The sequence below is a fragment of the Cajanus cajan genome, chromosome 7 (assembly GCF_000230855.2).
Source record: "Cajanus cajan strain Asha chromosome 7, NIPB_CcT2T_4, whole genome shotgun sequence".
Taxonomy (NCBI): domain Eukaryota; kingdom Viridiplantae; phylum Streptophyta; class Magnoliopsida; order Fabales; family Fabaceae; genus Cajanus; species Cajanus cajan.
Window position 1 is genome coordinate 47,961,293 of NC_138523.1, and position 21,391 is coordinate 47,982,683.

Here is a 21,391-nt window from a genome sequence, read left to right on the forward strand (position 1 = left end):
AATGTCAAACTTTTAAAATTAGAAACTTTATTGTATTCTTTGTAATTTTAGATATAGTAAATGGTTAACTCGATTGGATTGATATAACCTCACTTTTTATGCTTAAACTTCCTATAGGTTGTAGTAGTGTTTGAGAAAATGCACATTTTTGTAGGAGAGTCTAAACAATTGGTGTGTGTAATTGTGTGAAATGTGTAAGTCTAAGTGTAATGTTTGACCATTTGTTTAAGTCTAAGCTTGAGATTAAGTGAAAAAATTTAACCATTTGTTAAGTCTAGGTGTGATACTAACCATTTGTTAAGTCTAAGCCTGATGATTAAGTTGTTTGTCATGTATGATTTGAGAATTGTTATATATTTGCTTAAGCTCATGCATAACATACATAAAATTACTAGAATTTTCATAGTTGTAATCTCCTTATTAATATGTTGAGAAAAAAATATTTATGTGTTTCTAGAGAACTCATGTTGAATCTCTTTCTAATTGAGAGTGAACTTATTAAATATTCTTCATATGGTGATTCATATATTTTTGTGAATTCATAAACTACCTAATATGTATTTTGAAAAAACAACTAATAGTACCATGTGCATATATCAATTATAACTTCGTCAATTTCTATTGTTAATTAGACTATTTAGTTGTATTTAAAATAAAAAATCAAATATAAAAATAAACACATTTTTTTTTACATAAATTATTATACACACACAAATTTTTTATATAAATTATTGTTCACTAGTTTTATTGTTTAATTAAGTGTTTAGATAATTAATATTTAGTGTTTGATTATTATATATCAACTTCTTTATTAGTATTTGAATATTCACAATCTCTTGATTTTTTTTGTAAAGATATGAAAGATTACAAAGATGATCGCAAATGAAGATTGAACCTAGGTCATTGTGCTTCAAACTACCCCAATCCCTCCCCACCCAACCACTAGGCTAACCCTAGTGATTACAATCTCTTAATTTAACAAGTAAAATATATTGAGATCTATTTCTTGAATATAGATGAAAATCTCTTTTACTTTTACTATTTCATTAATTTAGACATGTTTTCTTATAATTTTCGCTAGCCTTATGTTAAACACTTCTTAATTGAAATTCATTCTTTAACAACTTTTCAAGTTTTTCAATCATTTTTATTTATTTTTTATTTTCATTATTCAGCTTCCAATCCAATTCATTAGCCCATGGACTAAGTGAACTAAAGGCAAATCAAACAAAAAAAAAAAGAAGTCCATGTACTTGGTAAATTAACTTGAGAACGATACAAACTGAATTAAACTATCAAACTAGTTTGTAGACCCACCTCTACTTATCCGACCAAAGGTTAACAAGAAAAATATAGTATTAAATCACCATATTTGATTCGTAATATGCACGAATCATAAAAAAAGTTATTTCCCAACATGATTTGCAAGTCCTTTATCAATTATTAATTTCATACATAATAAATAACTACAATTAAATTAATATAACCATCCATGTAATTAGATATATTATTATATACTATTATAGTAATAAATAAGGATTTTTTTTATAAAAAAAAAAGAGAAATTTAAGAAAACCTATAAAATTACCAGCAACGATTTTATACTATCATAGTTCCCTATTAAAGAAACATAACCAAAATAAGAATAAATAATAATAAGTAAACTAAATTTTAGATTGTCCCCTTAAAAGAAAAACCGGAAAACTCTAGTGAGGGCACCACATTAAACAAAAAATATTGTGCAAATGCAAGTCATCTAAGGTGTAAAAATGGTAATTTTATTTAAATACAGCCAATAATTCAAGACCTTACAAGTAAATTTCCTGAATTCCTCTTGAAGGAAAAAAGACAAAATCCAAACAAAAAGAATTACGAAATGTTGAAAATTAGGTTATGAATTTTTATTTGTAAAAAAAGAAACAATCAATTATGTTATACACTCCAATTGCTGGCTGTGTATACACTTTTTTTATATATAAAAAGACAATTCACTTCAATGATCTTGAAAGAAATAATTCCCTTCTATCTGTTTGAACTTAGGAGATACACTTTGTTCCACACCAATATACAAATGAGAAATCCTTTCGCCTCAGTTATAATTCAGAGGTCTTCAAAAAAAAAAATACAATCTTGGCAAAAAAAATGCCAGGCACATGAAATTAAATTTTTATAAAAAAAAATAGAATGTATTTTAATAGAGAACCATCCTCCAGCTAATAATACTCTAGCAAAAAGCAATGAGACAGAAGGTTACTAAACACTAAGTGATGATACAATCAAAACAATAAAACAAAGGATATGAAAAAAAAATTGCAACTGTGCACCTGAATCTACTGTCAATTGAGCAATACGTCCACCTTAATTGAAGAGTCTGTTAAGATAATATCCCTTCCGTTATCAGCCTTTGGATGATCAAGACAATTTAATCTTATTCTGAAGTGTAGTGGTTTCATGAAAGTAAGATCTCTCAAATCACCCTTAGATTGCAGTAAAAATGCATTCCATAAACCTCTCTCTATTTTTCCAGATCTCTTAGAGCTCAAAATATCAAGTATCCTTGCGGCATGTTCCTCCCGGTTGCCTTCATTTGAGTTTGGGACTCTTTTAAGTTTACAATACAGTACAGCATAAATTATAACCTGTATCAAATGAAAGTAAAATATTTACATAACACTGACATATTTGAAGCAGCTCATTGACTTTATATTAAAAAAAGTTATAGTATCAGTGTCCAGCCAACGAGAGGTCGGCTCATTGTCTTGGTCTGTGTTTGAACTGTGTTCAAGCAAAAAAAAAAAATGTTCTTTAATTCAGACACCTGTTGAGACGTGTCGATGTCAGAGCAGTGTCCAACACATGGACAAGCCAATCTGATGCAACGTTCATGCTTTATACTACAAGCAGAGATTAATAATGATTCTAGTTCCTATAGGCATTTAACTGCTAATTCCAATGCATTACAAGTCATTAGAAGAGTTGATGTATTCTTGACTTATGATGTAGTTCAATGGAAATTTAAGAAAGTGCCAGCATGACTAGAAACGGAGCACTTTGATCAAAGAACAAAGCAGAGCACATCATTCTCATACCCATCTTGGACTCTTGGTATGTTGCTTCTAATCTGATAATCAATGAAATAGAGAAACAACACGAGGCCAAATTAGATTAAGATTAAGCATACCTCACTTGTTCCGGGGCTAGTAAAGACCCCACAGCTAATGTGAACTTTCTTATCTTCCACCACTGAATTTTTATCAAGATTATCTTCTTGAACATTTACTTCAGATTCAGGTTTTGGGGTCGCAAGAAAATCTAATTCATCATACCACTGTTGTGCAGCACCAGCCTGCACCAAGATGACATTAAGTTACTGAAAATAGAATCGGACTACTTCATTATAGAAAGTCCCCATTTGCAAAAGAACCTTGTATAAGGATCCTGAATCTTCGTCCATTCCAGAAATTTCAGTAGCTGCACCTCTTGCTTGACACCATATACAGGATTCTTGTAATGGTTCCACAAGCTCAATATCCGTAGGAATATCAACACTGAAATGTATGTTAACCCTGCCTGTAACACAGTGCAGAAAAGCTCTAGATCAACAAAAATAATTAATAGTTTGTAATAGCATTACATTGTTGATGATGATGTACAAAACATAAGCATTTTGAAGATATAATAAGAACAGAACATCTAATGATGATCCTTGATATATATATTATTTTTTTGGTAGCTGGAGATAACAATCCTTGATATATTAACAAGTCTAGTGAGAAGCATTAGCATAATCTCATATTTTAAAGTCTAATTTTATTGGCTGTTGGAACTTGGACCTGTGTAATCAAAGCGTCATTGTTAATACAGAATAATAATACATCACTTAGTTTCTCTCAATCTCTCTCTCTTGCTCATACCCCAAACTCTAACATGTATCCATAATCTGAGTGATGTGATAAGCACTATAACTGATATCAAATAATTTACTTAATCACTAAAGAATCTTTCAACTGATTCATGATAAAATGTTTAAAACTTTAAATTTATAAATACACAATTCTAAAATGTAAAATAACCTGGTAGCAAATCAAAATGTTGTAGATGATCAATTGGTGTACCAGAAAGTCCATTTCCACTGTCAAACCAGAATGATAAAAGTTATTATTTCTATTAGAATTGAGAACAGAGTTGGCTTAACTCTAAATGGTAGCTCAGGGGAGAAGCATTGCCCAAGTAAGTACAAGGAATACTACATCCATATGCACAGTAAATGTAGCATCTTAACACAGCCAGGACTAAATATTTAGAGCGTGAATCTTGCAAGATTGGATAAGTGTGGCTGGGTCAGGGTGGTCTATCATTAAGAATGAATAGGCTTTGAATTAAGAACATACTAGGCTTAACTCAATGTCAAAGCTTACTCAAGGGAAGATGATAGCCCAAATCATTATAAGGGGTCCTATGTCCATATGCCTACCCGATGCAGGATCTAAACAGTTTCACTGGAAACAATCTTACATTTTAACATGCACTGAAACAGCAAAATGGGAGTATGTGATATTGTGAATAAAAGAAACTACTAAGTTTTATGACAAATATCTTACACGGCATAAAATGTCTCCAGGGGGAAAATCAGCCAATAAGGTAATCCAAGTATCCCTAAATTAGATAACTGGAAGTTTGAACAGACCCCAGATTCTCCATTAACCTTCAGAATCCTCTGTCCAACTAGTGAGACAAAAATTGGAAGTGAACAATCTCTAAAATTGCAACTAGACAACAAGAAAGCATCAAGTTAAAAAGGGAGAAAAATACCTGGATCACAAATGAAAATGTGATTATGCAAGGTTGCCAGTGAAGATAAAAGATCAGAATGTGGTAGGCCGCCCAGCAAAAAGCCATTTATAGGTTGCTGTTGAAACCAATCACACGGAATCTGATCTATGATGGATAATCTTTCCATGATGGGCTGTCCACAGATCTCAAGAATTCTGGAACCTATTTTTTAGGAAATAAATATTAGAATTCATCAGTTCTAACTAAATACAAGAATGTTTTGTAACCAAAAAAATTCAGAATTGTTTAAGAAATTGGCCATACAGCCAATATTGAATCTAACCTTCAAAAACTTCATCTATCTTTCCTGAATTGATATTCATGATCCATAAAGTTTGAAACCTAAAAGTAACAACAATATTGTCAAGATAAGGCAGGAATACAACTTGAACCATGTAAGAGCATCAGCAACATATACTATCACTCCTAAACCAAGACAATTTAGTTATAAAAATGAAAATTGGAAAGCATCAAGAAAGATGTTCAACAAAAGGCAAGATTTGAAATTTTAATGAACAGTGAGGCACAAGGGATATTGAGGAATTATTCTTAGGGTAAATACAATTTACTCTCCAAAAACTTAAGTGGTTCCGCCATTCCACAAACTCAACCCACTAACTTTACAAATCTATACTAGACCCTCACTCTTGTTTGGAAAAATATGAAAATCCCAACTTCTCGGTTAAGTTGGACAGAAAGGCTTGTGCATTCATGTATAAATATTCTCTCCATTGTTTTTTACTACTTAAAACAAAGAATGATGAAATCAATAGCATTGTAAATTCCAATTCCAATCTATAACTTAACCAAATTTCAAGTCAGTAATATTGGTTGAAGGCTTGAAGCAACCATGTCAGGCACCAAAATAGAAGAGATACAGTTTATCTTTCCTCAATTTTACAAGGTTGTTCTTCACAAATTTAACACCAAAACGGTTCTATGAAACAGGAGTTATCATGTCATGAAGCCAACAATACTTCGCATGTCACTATAGATTCAGATTTTAGTGACCAAGTATTGGAAACCAATATGTTCTGGTCTCCGATCTATCAGGTATTTGAAACTTCTCAAGTCAGGCAGGGGTACAGGGGCTGGGAGTTCTTAGCATTTTAACAAAAAGGCAATAAAAGCATTTATTCACCTTCGGTCTATAATGTGGAGAGTGTCATCAACTGATTTCAGTAAATGCCATGGGAAATATAATGATTTACAATCAAATACATCATATTTTCCTTCAACATTGGTCCTCCCTCTACTTTCTAAACCAAACTTGCTCATGATCCAATTCCATATGTGAATACCTCCCTTGTTAGAGGCGCTTGAAGGATAGAGAGTCTCCACTGTCCGTGCTCCCATGTCAGCTTTCCTGATAGCATGGTTCTTAGAAAAGAACCAGAATAAAAGAAATAATAAAAGACAAATCTATTAATAAATCTGCTAAATCAATCAACAAAAAAAAAAGGAACTTATAAATTGAATGAAAAAAAGCCTTTATTTTTTTCTCCTGAAGACGCAAAACAGATGGAAGAAAGATAGTAACAGTCATCATGGTAGCAGCACCCACCCACCCAACCTTGTAAATTCAGCTAAGATAATGAAAACTACTATTTCAAAGTCTTACACATTTTTATTATTAACAACACTGGCATTATTTAAAACACAGGGAAAGTATATCCAGTGAATACTGCATTACCTATGATAGCTACAGACAAAAATATGTATCACTAGAAAAGAGGAGCACTAACAACACACTCTATTGAACAAACTCTTCACTATCAGTCAAAATTTATTAAAAACGAAAAAATCATGACTCATTAAATAAAAAGTGTGATCCACACAAATTTGTGATTTCCAATAAATTTTAGCCAATAGAAGAATGTCTATTTAAAAGAGTGTGTTGCTAGCATTTCTTCACCAAAAATTTCAATTGCACAAGTAACAATAATGAAGGAAGAAAATGTAGAAGTTTTCCTATGTTTTAGGTGGGTATGCAAACCTTTGGATCACTAACTTAACGAAAAAGTTCAATTTATTCTATTTGCAGTGGATTTAACAATGTTTTATAAGATACTGGAGAATTGGCTTAACAAATCATATAGCAGCCATGAAAGAGATATTGATCTTTAATATTAAACCAATGTACATAATGTTTGCATCAAATGTGATGAATATGGGTAGCAACCTTATAGTAATTATAATATACATCCAAATCCATACCTCTGAATCCACAAAATATAAGCAATCATCAGTAGCATGATAATAAGAACCTGCAGGACGCCTTAATTTAGCAGATTCAAAATCCCCATCCTCAAATCCTGGGGAAGAGCCAATCTGTAGCAGAGACAATGAAATGTCCCACAAAAGTTTTAATTTCATTCTTTAATTTATATCTTTAAAATTAATATTAAAATGAAATACAAAATTAAAGCTATTTTATTTATCCTGACAAAGATTTGCAGCGAAGTGGTTGAAAAATATTCAAGAGCTATCTGCATAACTTCTGATATATATGAACTAAATCTCTTTTTTTAACATGATAGCCAAAGAAAGAACACCACAAACTAGAATGAAGTGCAGACATTTCAGAGTGGTTACCATAGCCATACTGCTGTTGGACACTTCTCAAAAACCATCTGAGTACTACTATGATTATCTGGCATCCTACAATTTTGTGATTATACTTTTTGAATATGGGCAATAATATGGGTGGACACCACAATTAATATGTAGATAACTGTTAAAATATCTAGGCAAATATAATATGATTTCTCAATGTATCTTAGAATATGTCAGATGATCTCTTACAAGAGACTTCCAAGGTAACATTAGAACTAATGAATTATTTCTATATTTAATTATTTAAATTACAATTAGGAGTTTATTATTAGCATAAAAATAATAGTACATTGTATGTTGTATCACATCAAATTAATATCAATTTCAGATTATTCATGCTTATCCTCTCTTTTCCTCCTTTCTACCTAAATCCATAGAATTACAATGGAAATATTTATTTGTCTATAATTAAAGCTAACTTAAGAAACATCAATGTCTCCGTTTAAATTGATGTATGTGCTTTTATGTTATAGCTAATATTCACAGATTTTAGGGTAAATACATTTTGCTTGCTTCCCAAAAGTCTAGCATTTTCTTTCCACTCCTAGAATTAGATCAATCCATCACAATCATTAACCTATGACTTGTTTATGCTAACCATGATTGGTGTATCCTCCTTAGCATCATATTTAAGATTGTTTTGCATGCATTTTGTATTAGTTTTATAATCATTCAATCATTAATTGCTTAATTTATCTTCAGGACTTTTTATTACATTAGGTTTTCTTTTGTGATTTTAGGTGAATATTTCTTGTGGAGTGAGCTGAAGCAAGAGGGATTGAAGCAATCACAACTCAGGTTCTCGTGATGTGATGGAACTGATCTTGGTGTCTATAAAAAACTTGAATTAAGAGTTGCAATTAAAGAGACTTGCATCCAATTCAGCATGGATCATAGAAAAAATATGGCTTGAAGTTAAAATTGACATTCTATCCAAACAATCTAAAATAGGTGCAGTAATTTAAGCATATCTCAAGTTGTAGAAGTCTAAATGACACAAACCAGTGCCAAAATTTCAAGGACAAAACTATCTACAACTTTTATGAAGACATCAAGTTTGTCAACTCAAATGATCAACTTGCGGACATATTAACATTATCTCTAACAGGACCATAAATCCAGTATATTTGTCCCAAGCTTAGCGCATTCAACCTATATGCTCCAACATGAGTGAAAGTGTTGGAAATGGTTACTATATTCTAAAATAATGTCTAGGATAGAGATGTATAGATAAACTTTGTATAAATCTCACTGTTGCTCTTAGAGATTTACATTTCATTATTTATTACTATTAAATGTAATTTATTATGAGATTTGAGATGAATATAAATATAGGTGTTGCTGGGTACTTTTTCACTCAAGCATTTCACCAAAATCCAGTCTTCAACTATTATCAGTAGATAGCACAGGAAAAAAGAAAATAAAGGACCTAAAATCAAAATTCATTTTGAACTGCACTTATTTTAATAATTAGTGTACAAAGTTACTTACACAGTCCAGAATCTCTCCATTTCCATCAGATACGAGAATCCTATGATGATTGCAATCAGAAAAGAACATGCGGTTATCACTTTCATCTGTGGAGATGCAACCTGTAAAATAGGACAAAAGAAATTGCATCCAAATGATATTTAAAGCCTTCAAGCCTATTAACATGAATATCTCCTAAATGAAAGAAATGTATGGTTGAGGCAATAAAACTTGTAAAGCATTAGAAGAGCGTTTGAGGCAAAATTGGGTGAATAATCAATATACACATGCATACATACACACACAAAGGGCTGTATTAAATATAACAGGAACCAACTAGTTAGAGCAGTAATCAGCAATGACTCAATAACAGTTAATGCTACTTATAAAAAATTTACAGATACAAGGGTATACAAATCTGATACAGGGGAGAAATTCAAGAATCAAGGTTGCAGTGGTTGAGAAGTTCCAGCCCACAACCCATTTGCTGTGCCTGTGCTCTTAGGGCTAAAGCAGAATAATTCAGTGGCAGTAAACACGGAAAATTTTGAGAAATACACTAGGACAATAGAAGGGTAACTAGTAAGATAATGGTTACTAATGAATATTTTCTTAAATGGGTTAAAAGAGGAAGTGGGAGCAAAAGTGAAGTATGAACCCCAGTCTTTATCCTCTATGATAAAAAAGCAAGATGATAGAAGAGAACATCGAATTCACTCCACAAACACTGCTGGAAAATATTACAACAATTTACAAAGTACAAAAGCATATTTTAATGAGAAATGTTATTAGTACAACTAAGAGAGAGAAAGAGGGAGAAGTATGAAATGTAATTAATGATGTGACGAAGACAGAGAAAAAGTAGTGTTGAATGAATTGTTATATGAGTTTTCTGAATAACATAACTTTATTCTAATTCTAATTAATAATGTAATATTTGAAAATGAAAGATATTGGAACAGGGACTTGATATATCTGGCTCATTCTCAGGAAATTTGCCTGCCAAGTGCCAATTCTAGTCTGAGATTGAAGAAATACAGAAAAATCGTTGATTAACCTCTTGGTTACCTGGGTAATATAGAAGTAAATTCTGAAGAGGAGAAAAACTACATTGATCCTTAACGATCCCATCTTGTTTCAAAGATGTACATCTCACTACATTGAGCGACTTAGAATCACTACCAGGTTGCACCTGTAACTCCTGAACAACTACATTTGAGACCACTGTCAAAATTGTAAACATGCAGAAATAAAACATGAAAAATAGACAAATGTCATATAGTCAGCAATGTTATTCATGGAAAATGCCCAATTACCTTGGCTTAGAATTTCAAGACCTGCATCCTTCTCATGATAAATAACCGGGCTCCTAAAATTTTTAAACAATATGTAGCACGCACCTTTCTCTATCTATACATATCAAAAAGAATTGCTATAAATAAAATGTACGTGCCAACATCAAATATATATTTGTAAACAAAATTGTAAAAGATAAGGCAGGCAGGCAATATACATGAAAACTGTCAAGGACCAAACCAACTCACCTAGAAGCTCAAGTTATTAGATGAAGGTTCATGGGTAAATTATATGTTAAAATGCCCCTCATTTCCTTTGAGCTCGGATCATGGACAATACACAAGCACACTCTACCTTGTGCAAAAATTCAACTTTTAACTTCGAACGAATTGAGGTGGCAAAGATCCAACACTCACTTTGGTCATGAAAAATCATACCATTTAAGGACCAATTCACCTAAAAGCTTAAGAACCTGTTTCTTTTGTGTGTTTTAGTTTTATACATATTGAAGAAACATAGGCAAAACCATTTAAGCACTACTTAGGCCATATCTCCAGGTACGGTGGGACTAATCACCCCTACGCCCAACACAATGAAAGTGGAGGCTGCAATGAAGGTAAATAAAAGAAGCCACAATTAAGGTGGACAAGGGGCATTTGCAATTAAGGAGATTTTCCAACAAAACAATATAACATAATATGATCCATGTAACCAATTCCATCTAGTGCAAAAAAATTGGGTTGTCACACTGTCATGCTTTCAGCCTCGTCCTTTCTGCATTGCATATTGAACAAGAGCAAACTATGTATTTTTAGCACATGAATTACATATTCTAGCTAGCAAGTTCTCTGCACACCCACTTTGAACCCATCAGTCCATGCACCAGTACCCTATGCAATGAAGCCTTGGAGGACATATGTGACACAGGTTCCTAAGGGGAATTGTAACTAAAATCAAATTGCTCATTTTCATTTCAGGCATGGGACGTTCATATCATGTTCTCATTTAAGAACAATGTTAATGCTTCTTTGACAGGAAAGGTATATCATTTGAATTAAAACAATCAGCAATCTTAGCCTTTAGCTTATGACTTCATCTGCAGAGACAAATTATAGTATTGCCATGACAAATCATAGACTCATAGTTGATATGCAGTAACATGCTACACACCTACAATTATCTAGTTTTAATGAGTGGGATGGAGATAGAGTTTGAAGAAGAAATCTCCCATATCTGCAACGATGAAGACAACAACACTTGTCTGATGTGTTGGCTGATACAATTACAAATTAAAAAGTGCAGCTAGGGATATTTTAGAAAGAAATTAAACAAACAAAACTCATTATGATGGAAATATATTAGTCCTCGTATGCATCAAGTTTTAATGTATTTCAGAAGCTAAACAAGGGATTTAGTGATTTACCACACCTTAGCAAATGGCCTCCGAGACAACAAAATGGGGAATGATATATTTTCTGTCATCAGTAACTGGATTAGGTGCACTTGATCGTCAGAAGAGTGGCTTGTTTTCAAACCCATAATATTAATATGAGGAAACCTGCCACCAAAATGAACTTTAATTATTATGAAAAATCCATTCCTACAAAGTGAGGAGAGAAAATATAACTTCTGTGTACCTCTTATGAATTGTCTTCATTTTTTCAAGTGCAATGCCACAGTAAAAAATCCTTGCAGCAAGAACTAAAAATATTCCATCAGCTCCAAAAAGTTGATCATTTTTGTCTGATCTATTTAACCAATAATGATCGGTGCCTGCACTTTTAGACAAAGAATAAATTACTTAATAGGCAAAAAGTAGAGAGGATGGATTATTTAATTCATTGAATCTAATACTCAGTAACAAATGTGTTGTAGAATTGAACTCATGTAATTGCAATGCAAAAAAATGGAGCACACAATTCAAAAATAAAAAGTATAACTGAGCAAATAATCATTTGTATCAATTGAAAAGTATAAAATTAGTAAGTCATAGATGTCAAAAGAAAAAAGTTTTAAGACAGAATACCCATATCAATGTCAATGATGGGAGGCATGAGTTTTAAAAATATAATGAACCAAAAAGATGTTGCTTATCATAACAAAAAATAAGCTTCAGAATATAGATCATATAACTAACACTCAAAATTTGAAGAATATAAAAGGTTGTAGACTAGCATAATAAATAGTAATACCTTCAAACTCAGCCAGTGAAGCCTTGATGAAAGACAAAAGATCAATTTCAGAGGCAGGTTCATGCATTTTATCAGCCATTGTTGAGATCCTGAATAACACTGCCAATCAGAAGTCAGGAAACCTAACAAAGCTAGAAAATTCTAAATTATTATGCTTCAAAATTAACATAAATGACAACTGATGCTGAAATTATTGTCTTGCTTTGCTGTGTCAGTCACAAAAACTCCAAAAGAAAAACAAAATCACCACACCACCAGATACCCTGTAGGGCAAAATTGAACCTTCAAAAGTAATTACCTGTGTTCACGAAACCCTCTCACTTGAGTCCAATTAGCAATCGGCTTCTGAGCAGATGACATATGCATTATGGATAAAGCCACTATGTTAAACGCTTTGCTAGATTTCTGACAGCAGTCACCTAGCGAGAGGGAGTGAAAAATAAGTACATAAATAATCTCATTAAAATTGGCTCAGAAAATTAATATATTGAAGCATTCAACAAACACCATGTTGTAATCATCAAACTTCAGTACTATAAATAAACATAAGAGCAGATGAAGAAAAAAAGTAAAATAGTCAAAACATACTTTCATAATTCTAACAACTACTATGAAAACAAAATATTATCCAGAGAAGCAGGAGGGGGAGGATGCACGGGCAAAACACAAAGGAAACCTCAACTAGTAGTGGCTAATAATCATACAGCCAAATTAACATCTATAATTTTGGACTGATATATTGAATCTCTCACCTTTGCATTTTGTTCATGACATTACTGCTCTATTTTTCAATTCCTCATACGCATAGCAAAGAAATGCAAAGGATTTCTAAATTGCTCAACAAACATGCATAAGCTCGCTTTCATTAATTGAAGAAAATTCAAGTTCTTCAGATATCAAACTATAATCGATTCAATGAACAAAACATCAAAAAAAAAATATAAAAAAAAATTCCATCAACTTTAACACTAGAATAGTTAAAAGTTATATGCTACACTGTATTCGTTTTTGTTTAGAATTGAGAGCAAGCAAAAGAGAACGGTTGTGAATGAAGTGCAGACCTGCGTGAAGAAGAGGTGTTAGAAACTTGGTAAGGCGATGCCTCAGAGTGAGAGCCATTTCTAGAGTTTGTGGTTTTAGTGAATGGTGCTGCGACTGTGTCTTGTTTGGGGTTTAAGGCTCAATAAGCCAAACAAAAAATAGGGTACAGATTGTCATTAAGCGGGTTTGGATCAATCTCTATCCATATCCTTCGCAACCCGACCCGATTGACTCCACCTTACGCGATGCACGCACGTGTCCCTTTGAAGCTGATCTAAGTTCTACATGCCTTTTTTTCTTCTTTCCGATTTTAACCCTCTTCCACTTGCCCACTCTCGAGAGGAAGAGACATTAAGCATATTTTTCATTTATTATGCCAAATAATTTTATAATATAACTTTAAAGATCATTTTCCAAAACTATCAAGGATAAGTGAGATTAGATTTCTCTTGTATAAGTAAAATTTTGAGCATGAATCTTATAAATAAAAAAATGTGATTAAAAGATAAAATTTTATTAAAAATAATTAATTAGATTTCTCAATAAAATTGATCGTTACAAAATTTAAAATTGATGATATTTCATAATAACATAGTTATCGATTAAAATATAGTCTTATTAGATTTGTTGGTTTAATGATTTAGAAACATGCTCATAGTCTATTTGTTAATAACTACATGTGAAAACATATTTGAGTAGTGGGTTATTAGATTTTTTTTTGTAACTTTTTGTTCATTTTTTTTACTAAAGAATTTGTTCATGTTAAATATTGATGTAAGATTTTGTCATAAATGATCAAGTATTGAAATTTTGTTTTTCTTTTATATCTTAAGTGGTTAAGTCTCATATTCTAGCTTGTATTTATAATAGTTAAGTTTTGTTTATTTTTGTCATTATCTGGTTAAGCATTTATTATTTTTTATTTTTGCCTTTAAGTAATTAAATGTGTTTTATTTTTTTAAATGTTCAAGCCTGGAATCATGACTTATGCTTAATAGTTAAATATTTGTCTTTTGACTTTTGATTGACTTAATCATATCGTATATATTTTAAACGATGTATTCATTAATTTTTTTATTACGTTTTCTTTTTTATATTTGATATATACTTGATTTGATATACATTCATGAGAGGCTATTAGAAATATAGTTAGTAAAGTTAAGTAGTTAAATGTTAGTTTGTCTCTTAGTTATTTTGTTAGAAATTAGTTTTTTTCTTCTTTTAGTAATAGTGTTGTTACAAATTTTATTAATAATTAAATTTTATCAGGAAACTTGACTTGAACTTTAGTAAAATCTTTTTTTTTTAATTATATTTTTTTATTTACAAAATTTAAATCTAAAATCTTATTCAAAAGATGGAATCTAATTTTACTTCGATCATCAACTTATTAATAGTTAACTTTGAATTTGTGGTTTAATATAAAAGCTCTTATTTTTATACATTCCACTAAATAGTATTTTAAATTTTTATTTAATTATTTTTTTCTTTCTTCATTTGTACTATATATTTGATATTTCATAGCAATTATATTTAAGTTTTAGTTATTGTTTCCTCGATATTTTTAAAATAAAATGAACAATTCCTCAATAATTTGTATCCTTAATTAGGGGCTGTAAAACGAGCTATCACCTGCAGGTCGGGTTCATTTCAATCTGCCAACCCGTCAAGTCTGTCCTGCCAAGCCCGTCAACCCGCCAGGCCAAATAGCGGGCTGGCCGTCATAACCCGCTAACCCGCATTTTTTAATTTTTTTATGTTTAATTTTTTTTATGTTTAATTTATTTTGGTATAAGGAGAATAATTTCTATTTGATTTTGTTCTAAATTTGTAATTTGTTTTTGTTGAACATATATTATGTACAACATGTATGCATTTTTAATTTCATATAATTTATTTGTAGCAATTTTTTTTATTTGAACATAAAATATTTTTTTTATAATTTTTTATAATTTTTTTTGTGGTACATGGCCATTATTTTTAACCTATTTTTCATTGGCAGGCCGGTCCGACCCAACCCATTTTTTGGTGGGCCATTGGCGCACCGGGCCAAAACGGGTCGGGCTAGCCCGTTTTGCCACCCATATCCTTAATTAATTGGAACTTAATTAATGGGAACAACTAATCTATATGCCATTTTGTTTTAAATAAAATCATTTTTTAAATAAAAATTATTTTTAAAAAATAGATAGTAGTTGCTTTAAAAAAATGTTTTTTTAAACACACAAAAAAAATAGAAAAATGCTTATTTTATTAAAAAATTAAATAAATATATTTAAACAAATGGCCTATATTATTTTGGATTCACTTTTTTTTTTATGTATATCTTGATCTTTTCAGTGAATTGTATTCTTATATGCGTATGGACCCAACTTATACGATCCGAAATACACTAGTGAAGTACACTGGGTTGATGTGTAACCTCTTCGTAATCATAGATAGTATGAATTCTTTTTAGTTCTCAGACTAAAGTAGTGATTAATGAGTGATACTTTTTTCTTCGGTAAAGAATTTTATTGTCCTTTATTTTGAATAAAATAAGACAGTAACTTAGCATAAGGGGGTGAAAAATAAAAAATAAGCTTGATTTAAAGTGAAGGCCTAAATTTTTGTCTTGCATGCACAGTAGTATAATAAATATTGTAGATTAAAAGCAAAATATCCGTATTTCTATTTGAATCCCAAAGGTAGATTATCTTAAACAGACATATTGTACTGCAAAAAAAATTGATTATAGGTTTTAGATATTGCTTACGATATCCTTTAACCAAAATACACAGCGTGTCATAGAAGCATTAAAAAAAGAATTATGATCTAAATGGACATTTAATGGATATGGCAACAATCGAAAGACATTAATTATCTTTTTGCCGCAAAAGCACGACTTTAATTCGAAGAGTGGAAAAGTCAATTAGCAATTGATTAACCACCTCTACGAATCAACTAGATAAGTCTAAAAACGCCATATTCGGATTTATTCAAATCAGTTTAAATTAGTTGAAACAGTCGATTAGTTTAAATCATGAAGTGATGCTTCTTACCAAGATTTCAACATTTCATTGTTTTTCTATTTGATAATTAAAAAAAGTGTTATTTTTTATCTACCATTTTAATTCATTAAAAAACATCATAAACCATCATTTCTTCATGTAAAACTTTTTTTACATGATTTTATAAATGCTTTTATAGATTTACTAACATGGCGTGTGAATTATTTTGTATGATATCATTCATTTTTACCTATCAAATTAAGCAACCGTTTAAGAACATAAAATATTGGGCCATTTGGCTGGTGCCAGTTTCCTGATGCAAAAACTCTGGAATAAAACAAGTAGTCAAATATAGGAGAGCTCAGATCTGAGACAAAAGCAACTAATGTTGTCCCTACTTTCATTCTTATATTTAATATTAAAAAAACTATTGTGCCCACAATCATCATTAAAAGCCTAACGTTACTATTTTCGAAATTCTTTGGAGCCAAACGGCTTTTAAACTTGTCACATGTTCTCCTCCTTCTCTCTCTGGGTGGCATGCATGTCAGTTTCTGACTGAGTTGCTTTCATTATATGCCACCTTATCAACAACATTCCTCATCCTCCTCCTCTTCCCCATAGAGATGGGTTGTTTCATGGCATGTTTTGGTTTATCCAACAAAAGAAAGCGTAGAAAGACTCTCTACAAAGTCCTAGCTCCACACCAAGTAAGTGCAACATCACCCATTTTCAATCTTTTCATCATATCATGGACCCTTCATTCTTTTGTTCTTAACTACAATTTACCAAAAAAAATGTACACACTTCAGCTAGGCCTAGATCACCACTTATCAGTTAAAATTTTAAACAAGTTTTGTTGTCTAGCAGAAATATGGAAACTATGAAGTTCTTGCTATAACAGAGAGATCAATTATCCAGGATTCCGAGCTCAGGTTAGCATTTGTTACTTTCTCTTCATTTCCCATGATATATTATGTGTATGTGCATATAATAAACATATATAATGGATTGTTTGTTCATTTAATTTCTCAGAGGCAGAGATGAAGTTAAGGAGAAAAATAGTGTTAAAAGCAAGAAGAAGAAGAAAGTTACCTTCAATTTGAATGTACAGGTATATGAGCTAAACCCTACTGCTTATCAGGTATTGAATAATGAGGAAGAAGAAAATAAGAACAATAGTGCAGAACTAGAAGGATCTGCAGCATTGCCAGTGAGATATCCTACCAATCATAGATATTACAACTGTGGAGATGGATATGATGAGGGTGATGAAATAGAATATGAGGATGAATATGATGAGGACGATGAATTTGATGATGATGATGATGATGAGTATGATTGGGATGATGATGGTAGCGAAGAGAGTTTAGAAAAAGATGAGGCTGAGGTGTATGATGAAAACACTAAACAGAAAGAGTTGTCAGAGTCATGCTATCCTTCTGTGGCAGATGATAAGATAAAGAATCAGATGCCACTTGATTCAAGTAATGCTGAGCTAAAATCCAATTTGAGTGGACGAGACAGAAGCATCATGCATTCTGTTCTGATCCCTGTGGAGAATCTCACACAGTGGAAAGCAATCAAAACAAAAGTTCCATCATCAAGCAAGCACAGGAGGAAGGAGAATGTTCCGTCATCAAAGCAACATACAAGCATGCCCTTGGTCACTGAAGCAAGCTTGAATTTCTCACCTTGCAGCTTGGAATCAAATGCCCTTCAGTCCAAGCCTCTATTGCCAGAAACTGCAGTTGATGCTAGTCTTTCAAACTGGTTGATTTCTCCTAATTATCCTCTCTCCTCAACCACAATTCATTGCCAATGAAACTCAGAAAATATTTGTTCCGTGGACTTGAGAAAACATTTTTTTTCTATCAGCGTGGAAACCAGCTTCAAAGAGGACGCATCAAATTTTGATTCTTCTTCATTCAGCAAATCAGTATATGCCAGCTGGGATGATTGCATTGTATTTGTGTGTCTAATTCTTATGCTGTATTTTGTTTTGTTTGTGAATGATTATTTTGTAACCAATGGGAGGAGTTTATGTGTCTCTTTTTATCTTCATGTTGCAGCCATACAATTTTTGGTTTTCTCAATTTTCATGCTCACATTAGGGTACATTGTATTCATTAAGACATTCTGCAAAGTGATATTTGAATAAATCAAGAGGTTTTTTGTGTACGCAACATGGGTTGTTATATAAAAAGTAAATTGAATGCAAACAGAAGCAAGAACCCTTTCGGCAGATTACTTGGGAATAAATACTACAATCATGAAAATTTATTCCACATCATTAGTAATTGGGAAAATAAAAGGAAAAGATAGGGAGGTATCCCCTTTAATTTGAAAAATTATCAAAGCAACTGAGTGCATAATTCTTTAAACAGTGTAAGTGAGCAAGCATGAAAATGCTTATTAAGTTAAGATACATGGAAGCAGTGCTGCTAATCTGCTATCAACACTTCCCAAATCATATTGTTGGAAGCAATCTGTGTACCTTGATCTGCATTGAGAACTCACAAGAGTCCACCAAAGAAATCATGTCAAAAAATCCAGTATGTGTTTGGATTGGTGATGAGTTAAACTCAACAAGATTTTTGGAAGCTACAAATAGTTGGTTTTGTGTTGAACTCACCATATTTTATCTATTTGTTACTTCTAAAAATCATTGTGGGTTCAATTCCCCAGCAATCTAAACTCACATGAAGATTAACTGGAACCAAATATTGGCAAACACAAGGAGCTGCTTATCTTGGTTATTTGAGAGTTGGCCCCAAATCATCATATCCATTTCCAGCTCAGCATGCACATCCCACAAGGATGCTTCCACGATTAGTCCAGCAGAAAGTTTGATATGGCTTATCAAGATGATCTCTACATTATTGAACACATACAAGAATTGTCATCTTCATCCTCTGAGTCTGAGTCACTAACATCACTGCAGAAACAATTGGGAGGCAAAAATGTGAGATAATTATGAATACATGTTGGAAAGAAAACTTTGGTTATTGTCTTCTTTATTTTTTTCCACCAGCATACTTGGAGCAGCTCCTACCAATTTTAACCTCAGAATTAACCAGATAAATAATTAAAATTTATTTAAATCAAGAAAATAAACAGGATGAATGAGTGCAATTTTATTTCATAAGTTCTTCATTGGTTACGAATCACAGAGCTTGTATAACATCTTCCTATGCCATAATTCATAAAACAAGAGCATTTCTCAAAATTTACTACTTCTTGGGCTAATTTCTGTTCTCCTTTCATCCTTTTTAATAGAAGAAGCAATTTTAATTGCTGTTTTATATATTGATAAGAACTAATTTTTGTTTATCTCCTAATATTTGTCTTATGATATGAGCTAAAAAGCACAGATATGAGAGATGACATGGTCCACATGGATATGTATATAGCGTTAAAACAAACTTTGAAACTATAGAACAGGACACAACTATATAGTGTATATAATTGGTACAAAATTAACATAAAAAAACCAAATCTTGAACTAAAAGAGAGAATCAATGTTTCAAAAGTTAGCATAAGTCATTGTAGACATAATGAAACCCTTAATATTAGTCAGTGCAAATGTTCATGCTCAGGTGCTCAAAAGCAGGAACTAAGTTACTTGCCTGGAGCCCTTTTGAGATGATTATAAGAAAATTACTTTTTTCGATTTTACATATCTTTCGTCCCTCCATTTTATGATTACTCCAGGAATGTGAAAGTGAAACAACACACTGAAAGAAAGCGTAAAAGAATCCATGAAGGGGACTTTTAGTCACAGAATTTCATGAAAAATTAGCTGGGAAGTTATAGGAAAAGAAGGAATGCCAAACATACAATAAACATGAAAAAGGATTCATAAAGGGCATTTTTCAACTGCACAATTAAGTGACTCACCATTGCATTAGGCAAACAACAACAATAAACTCAAAGGACACATAACATGAATTTTGCCATTTGCACAAAATAAGGGAAACAAAAAAACTATTTCCACGTTTTCTTTGTCTTTCTTTCTCTCTTTTCCATTGTTTTACATCAATATACAACTGAATTGAACCAACCACTACAACACACATATTTATTTATTTACTAACAATATGTGACTGTAATATAGCTGATCAAAATTCTGCACACACACACACAAATTAGTTAGTTTAGTTACCTTGGCTCGTATTCCAACACCTCAACAAGCTTGTTTCCTATCCTATCGTTCCACTGCACTTTCCTTTTCCTATATTTCTTATCTGACTTCTGTGACATTCCTCCTCTTGGCAGTGGCAACAAAGAATTGGAATCACTATCATCTACTCTATGGCTATGATCCCCAACCTTTCTACCATCTAAAGAAGCCACAGTCATAGTCACAGTCAGAGCCAAAGGCTTGTTAACACAACAACCATTAGCATCCTTCGTTGAGTTAGTATCCATCAACAATAACAAACACTCTCTATGCTCTCCTTGGTACGTTTGGTGAGACACACCGAAGAAGAAAAACAAAACAAAGTTCAGGGAAATAGAGGAACTTGGGAGAAACCCATTTGACCCATCTGCCTCAAAGTCACGCCGCGACACCAAATCCGACCAAAAAGCGAAACTTCGGAGGAACCTTACTAAGAGAAAAACAGGGGAAACAAGACGAAGTTGAAGTTTGACACGACCCACATAATGAAAGAGCATAGCATTGAGAGAATCTGAGTGTCAAGTGAAAGAAAACGACATAAATTTGTATGGTTACAAAGAAAAAACAATCCACAATCAGAATCCGAATTGATGCACGTACAGTGTCGCACACTTGGACAATTTTTTTGCTTTAAGAGAGAAAAAAAATACTCTGACAAAAACTGATTTAACTCACTTTTTTTATTTTGTTTTTGAAAATTCCTTTTTAATGGCCTTATAAGATAAGTTCCCGTCATCTGTATACACGATGACTTGAATTGGTTCGAGATA

General features: G+C 32.0%; 3 protein-coding genes across 3 annotated transcripts; 1 reads left to right on the top strand and 2 right to left on the bottom strand.

Annotated features, from left to right (window-relative positions):
• Positions 1-1,997: 1,997 nt before the first annotated feature.
• Positions 1,998-13,619, bottom strand: EMB1974 (NHL domain-containing protein). The gene is given in 17 exon segments (XM_083059901.1): positions 1,998-2,639; positions 3,182-3,346; positions 3,425-3,570; positions 4,074-4,132; positions 4,602-4,725; positions 4,813-4,995; positions 5,117-5,175; positions 5,975-6,213; positions 7,051-7,164; positions 8,941-9,041; positions 9,988-10,128; positions 10,236-10,329; positions 11,644-11,827; positions 11,829-11,988; positions 12,408-12,496; positions 12,706-12,826; positions 13,469-13,619. Coding segments are annotated over 17 exon segments (2,340 nt in total). The 5' UTR covers positions 13,527-13,619; the 3' UTR covers positions 1,998-2,336.
• Positions 13,620-16,884: 3,265 nt separating this feature from the next.
• LOC109805320 (uncharacterized) lies at positions 16,885-18,624 on the top strand. The gene is made up of 3 exons (XM_020367358.3): positions 16,885-17,148; positions 17,309-17,373; positions 17,474-18,624. Exons 1-3 carry the CDS (start codon positions 17,065-17,067, stop codon positions 18,261-18,263), a joined length of 939 nt encoding a protein of 312 aa, XP_020222947.1. The 5' UTR covers positions 16,885-17,064; the 3' UTR covers positions 18,264-18,624.
• A 123-nt stretch (positions 18,625-18,747) lies between these two features.
• Positions 18,748-21,233, bottom strand: LOC109805321 (uncharacterized). The gene is made up of 2 exons (XM_020367360.3): positions 20,604-21,233; positions 18,748-19,376 (listed from the first exon to the last, which is right to left on the bottom strand). Exons 1-2 carry the CDS (start codon positions 21,116-21,118, stop codon positions 19,313-19,315), a joined length of 579 nt encoding a protein of 192 aa, XP_020222949.1. The 5' UTR covers positions 21,119-21,233; the 3' UTR covers positions 18,748-19,312.
• Positions 21,234-21,391: the final 158 nt, after the last annotated feature.

Bases quoted from the DNA above. Each gene is read 5' to 3' on its own strand.
- LOC109805320 (XM_020367358.3), top strand. From the start codon at position 17,065: ATGGGTTGTTTCATGGCATGTTTTGGTTTATCCAACAAAAGAAAGCGT. The intron at 17,149-17,308 runs GTAAGTGCAACA...GTTGTCTAGCAG, and splicing joins AAGTCCTAGCTCCACACCAA to AAATATGGAAACTATGAAGT. The intron at 17,374-17,473 runs GTTAGCATTTGT...TTAATTTCTCAG, and splicing joins ATCCAGGATTCCGAGCTCAG to AGGCAGAGATGAAGTTAAGG.
- LOC109805321 (XM_020367360.3), bottom strand. From the start codon at position 21,118: ATGCTCTTTCATTATGTGGGTCGTGTCAAACTTCAACTTCGTCTTGTT. The intron at 19,377-20,603 runs GTAACTAAACTA...TTGTTTCTGCAG, and splicing joins GTGTTGGAATACGAGCCAAG to TGATGTTAGTGACTCAGACT.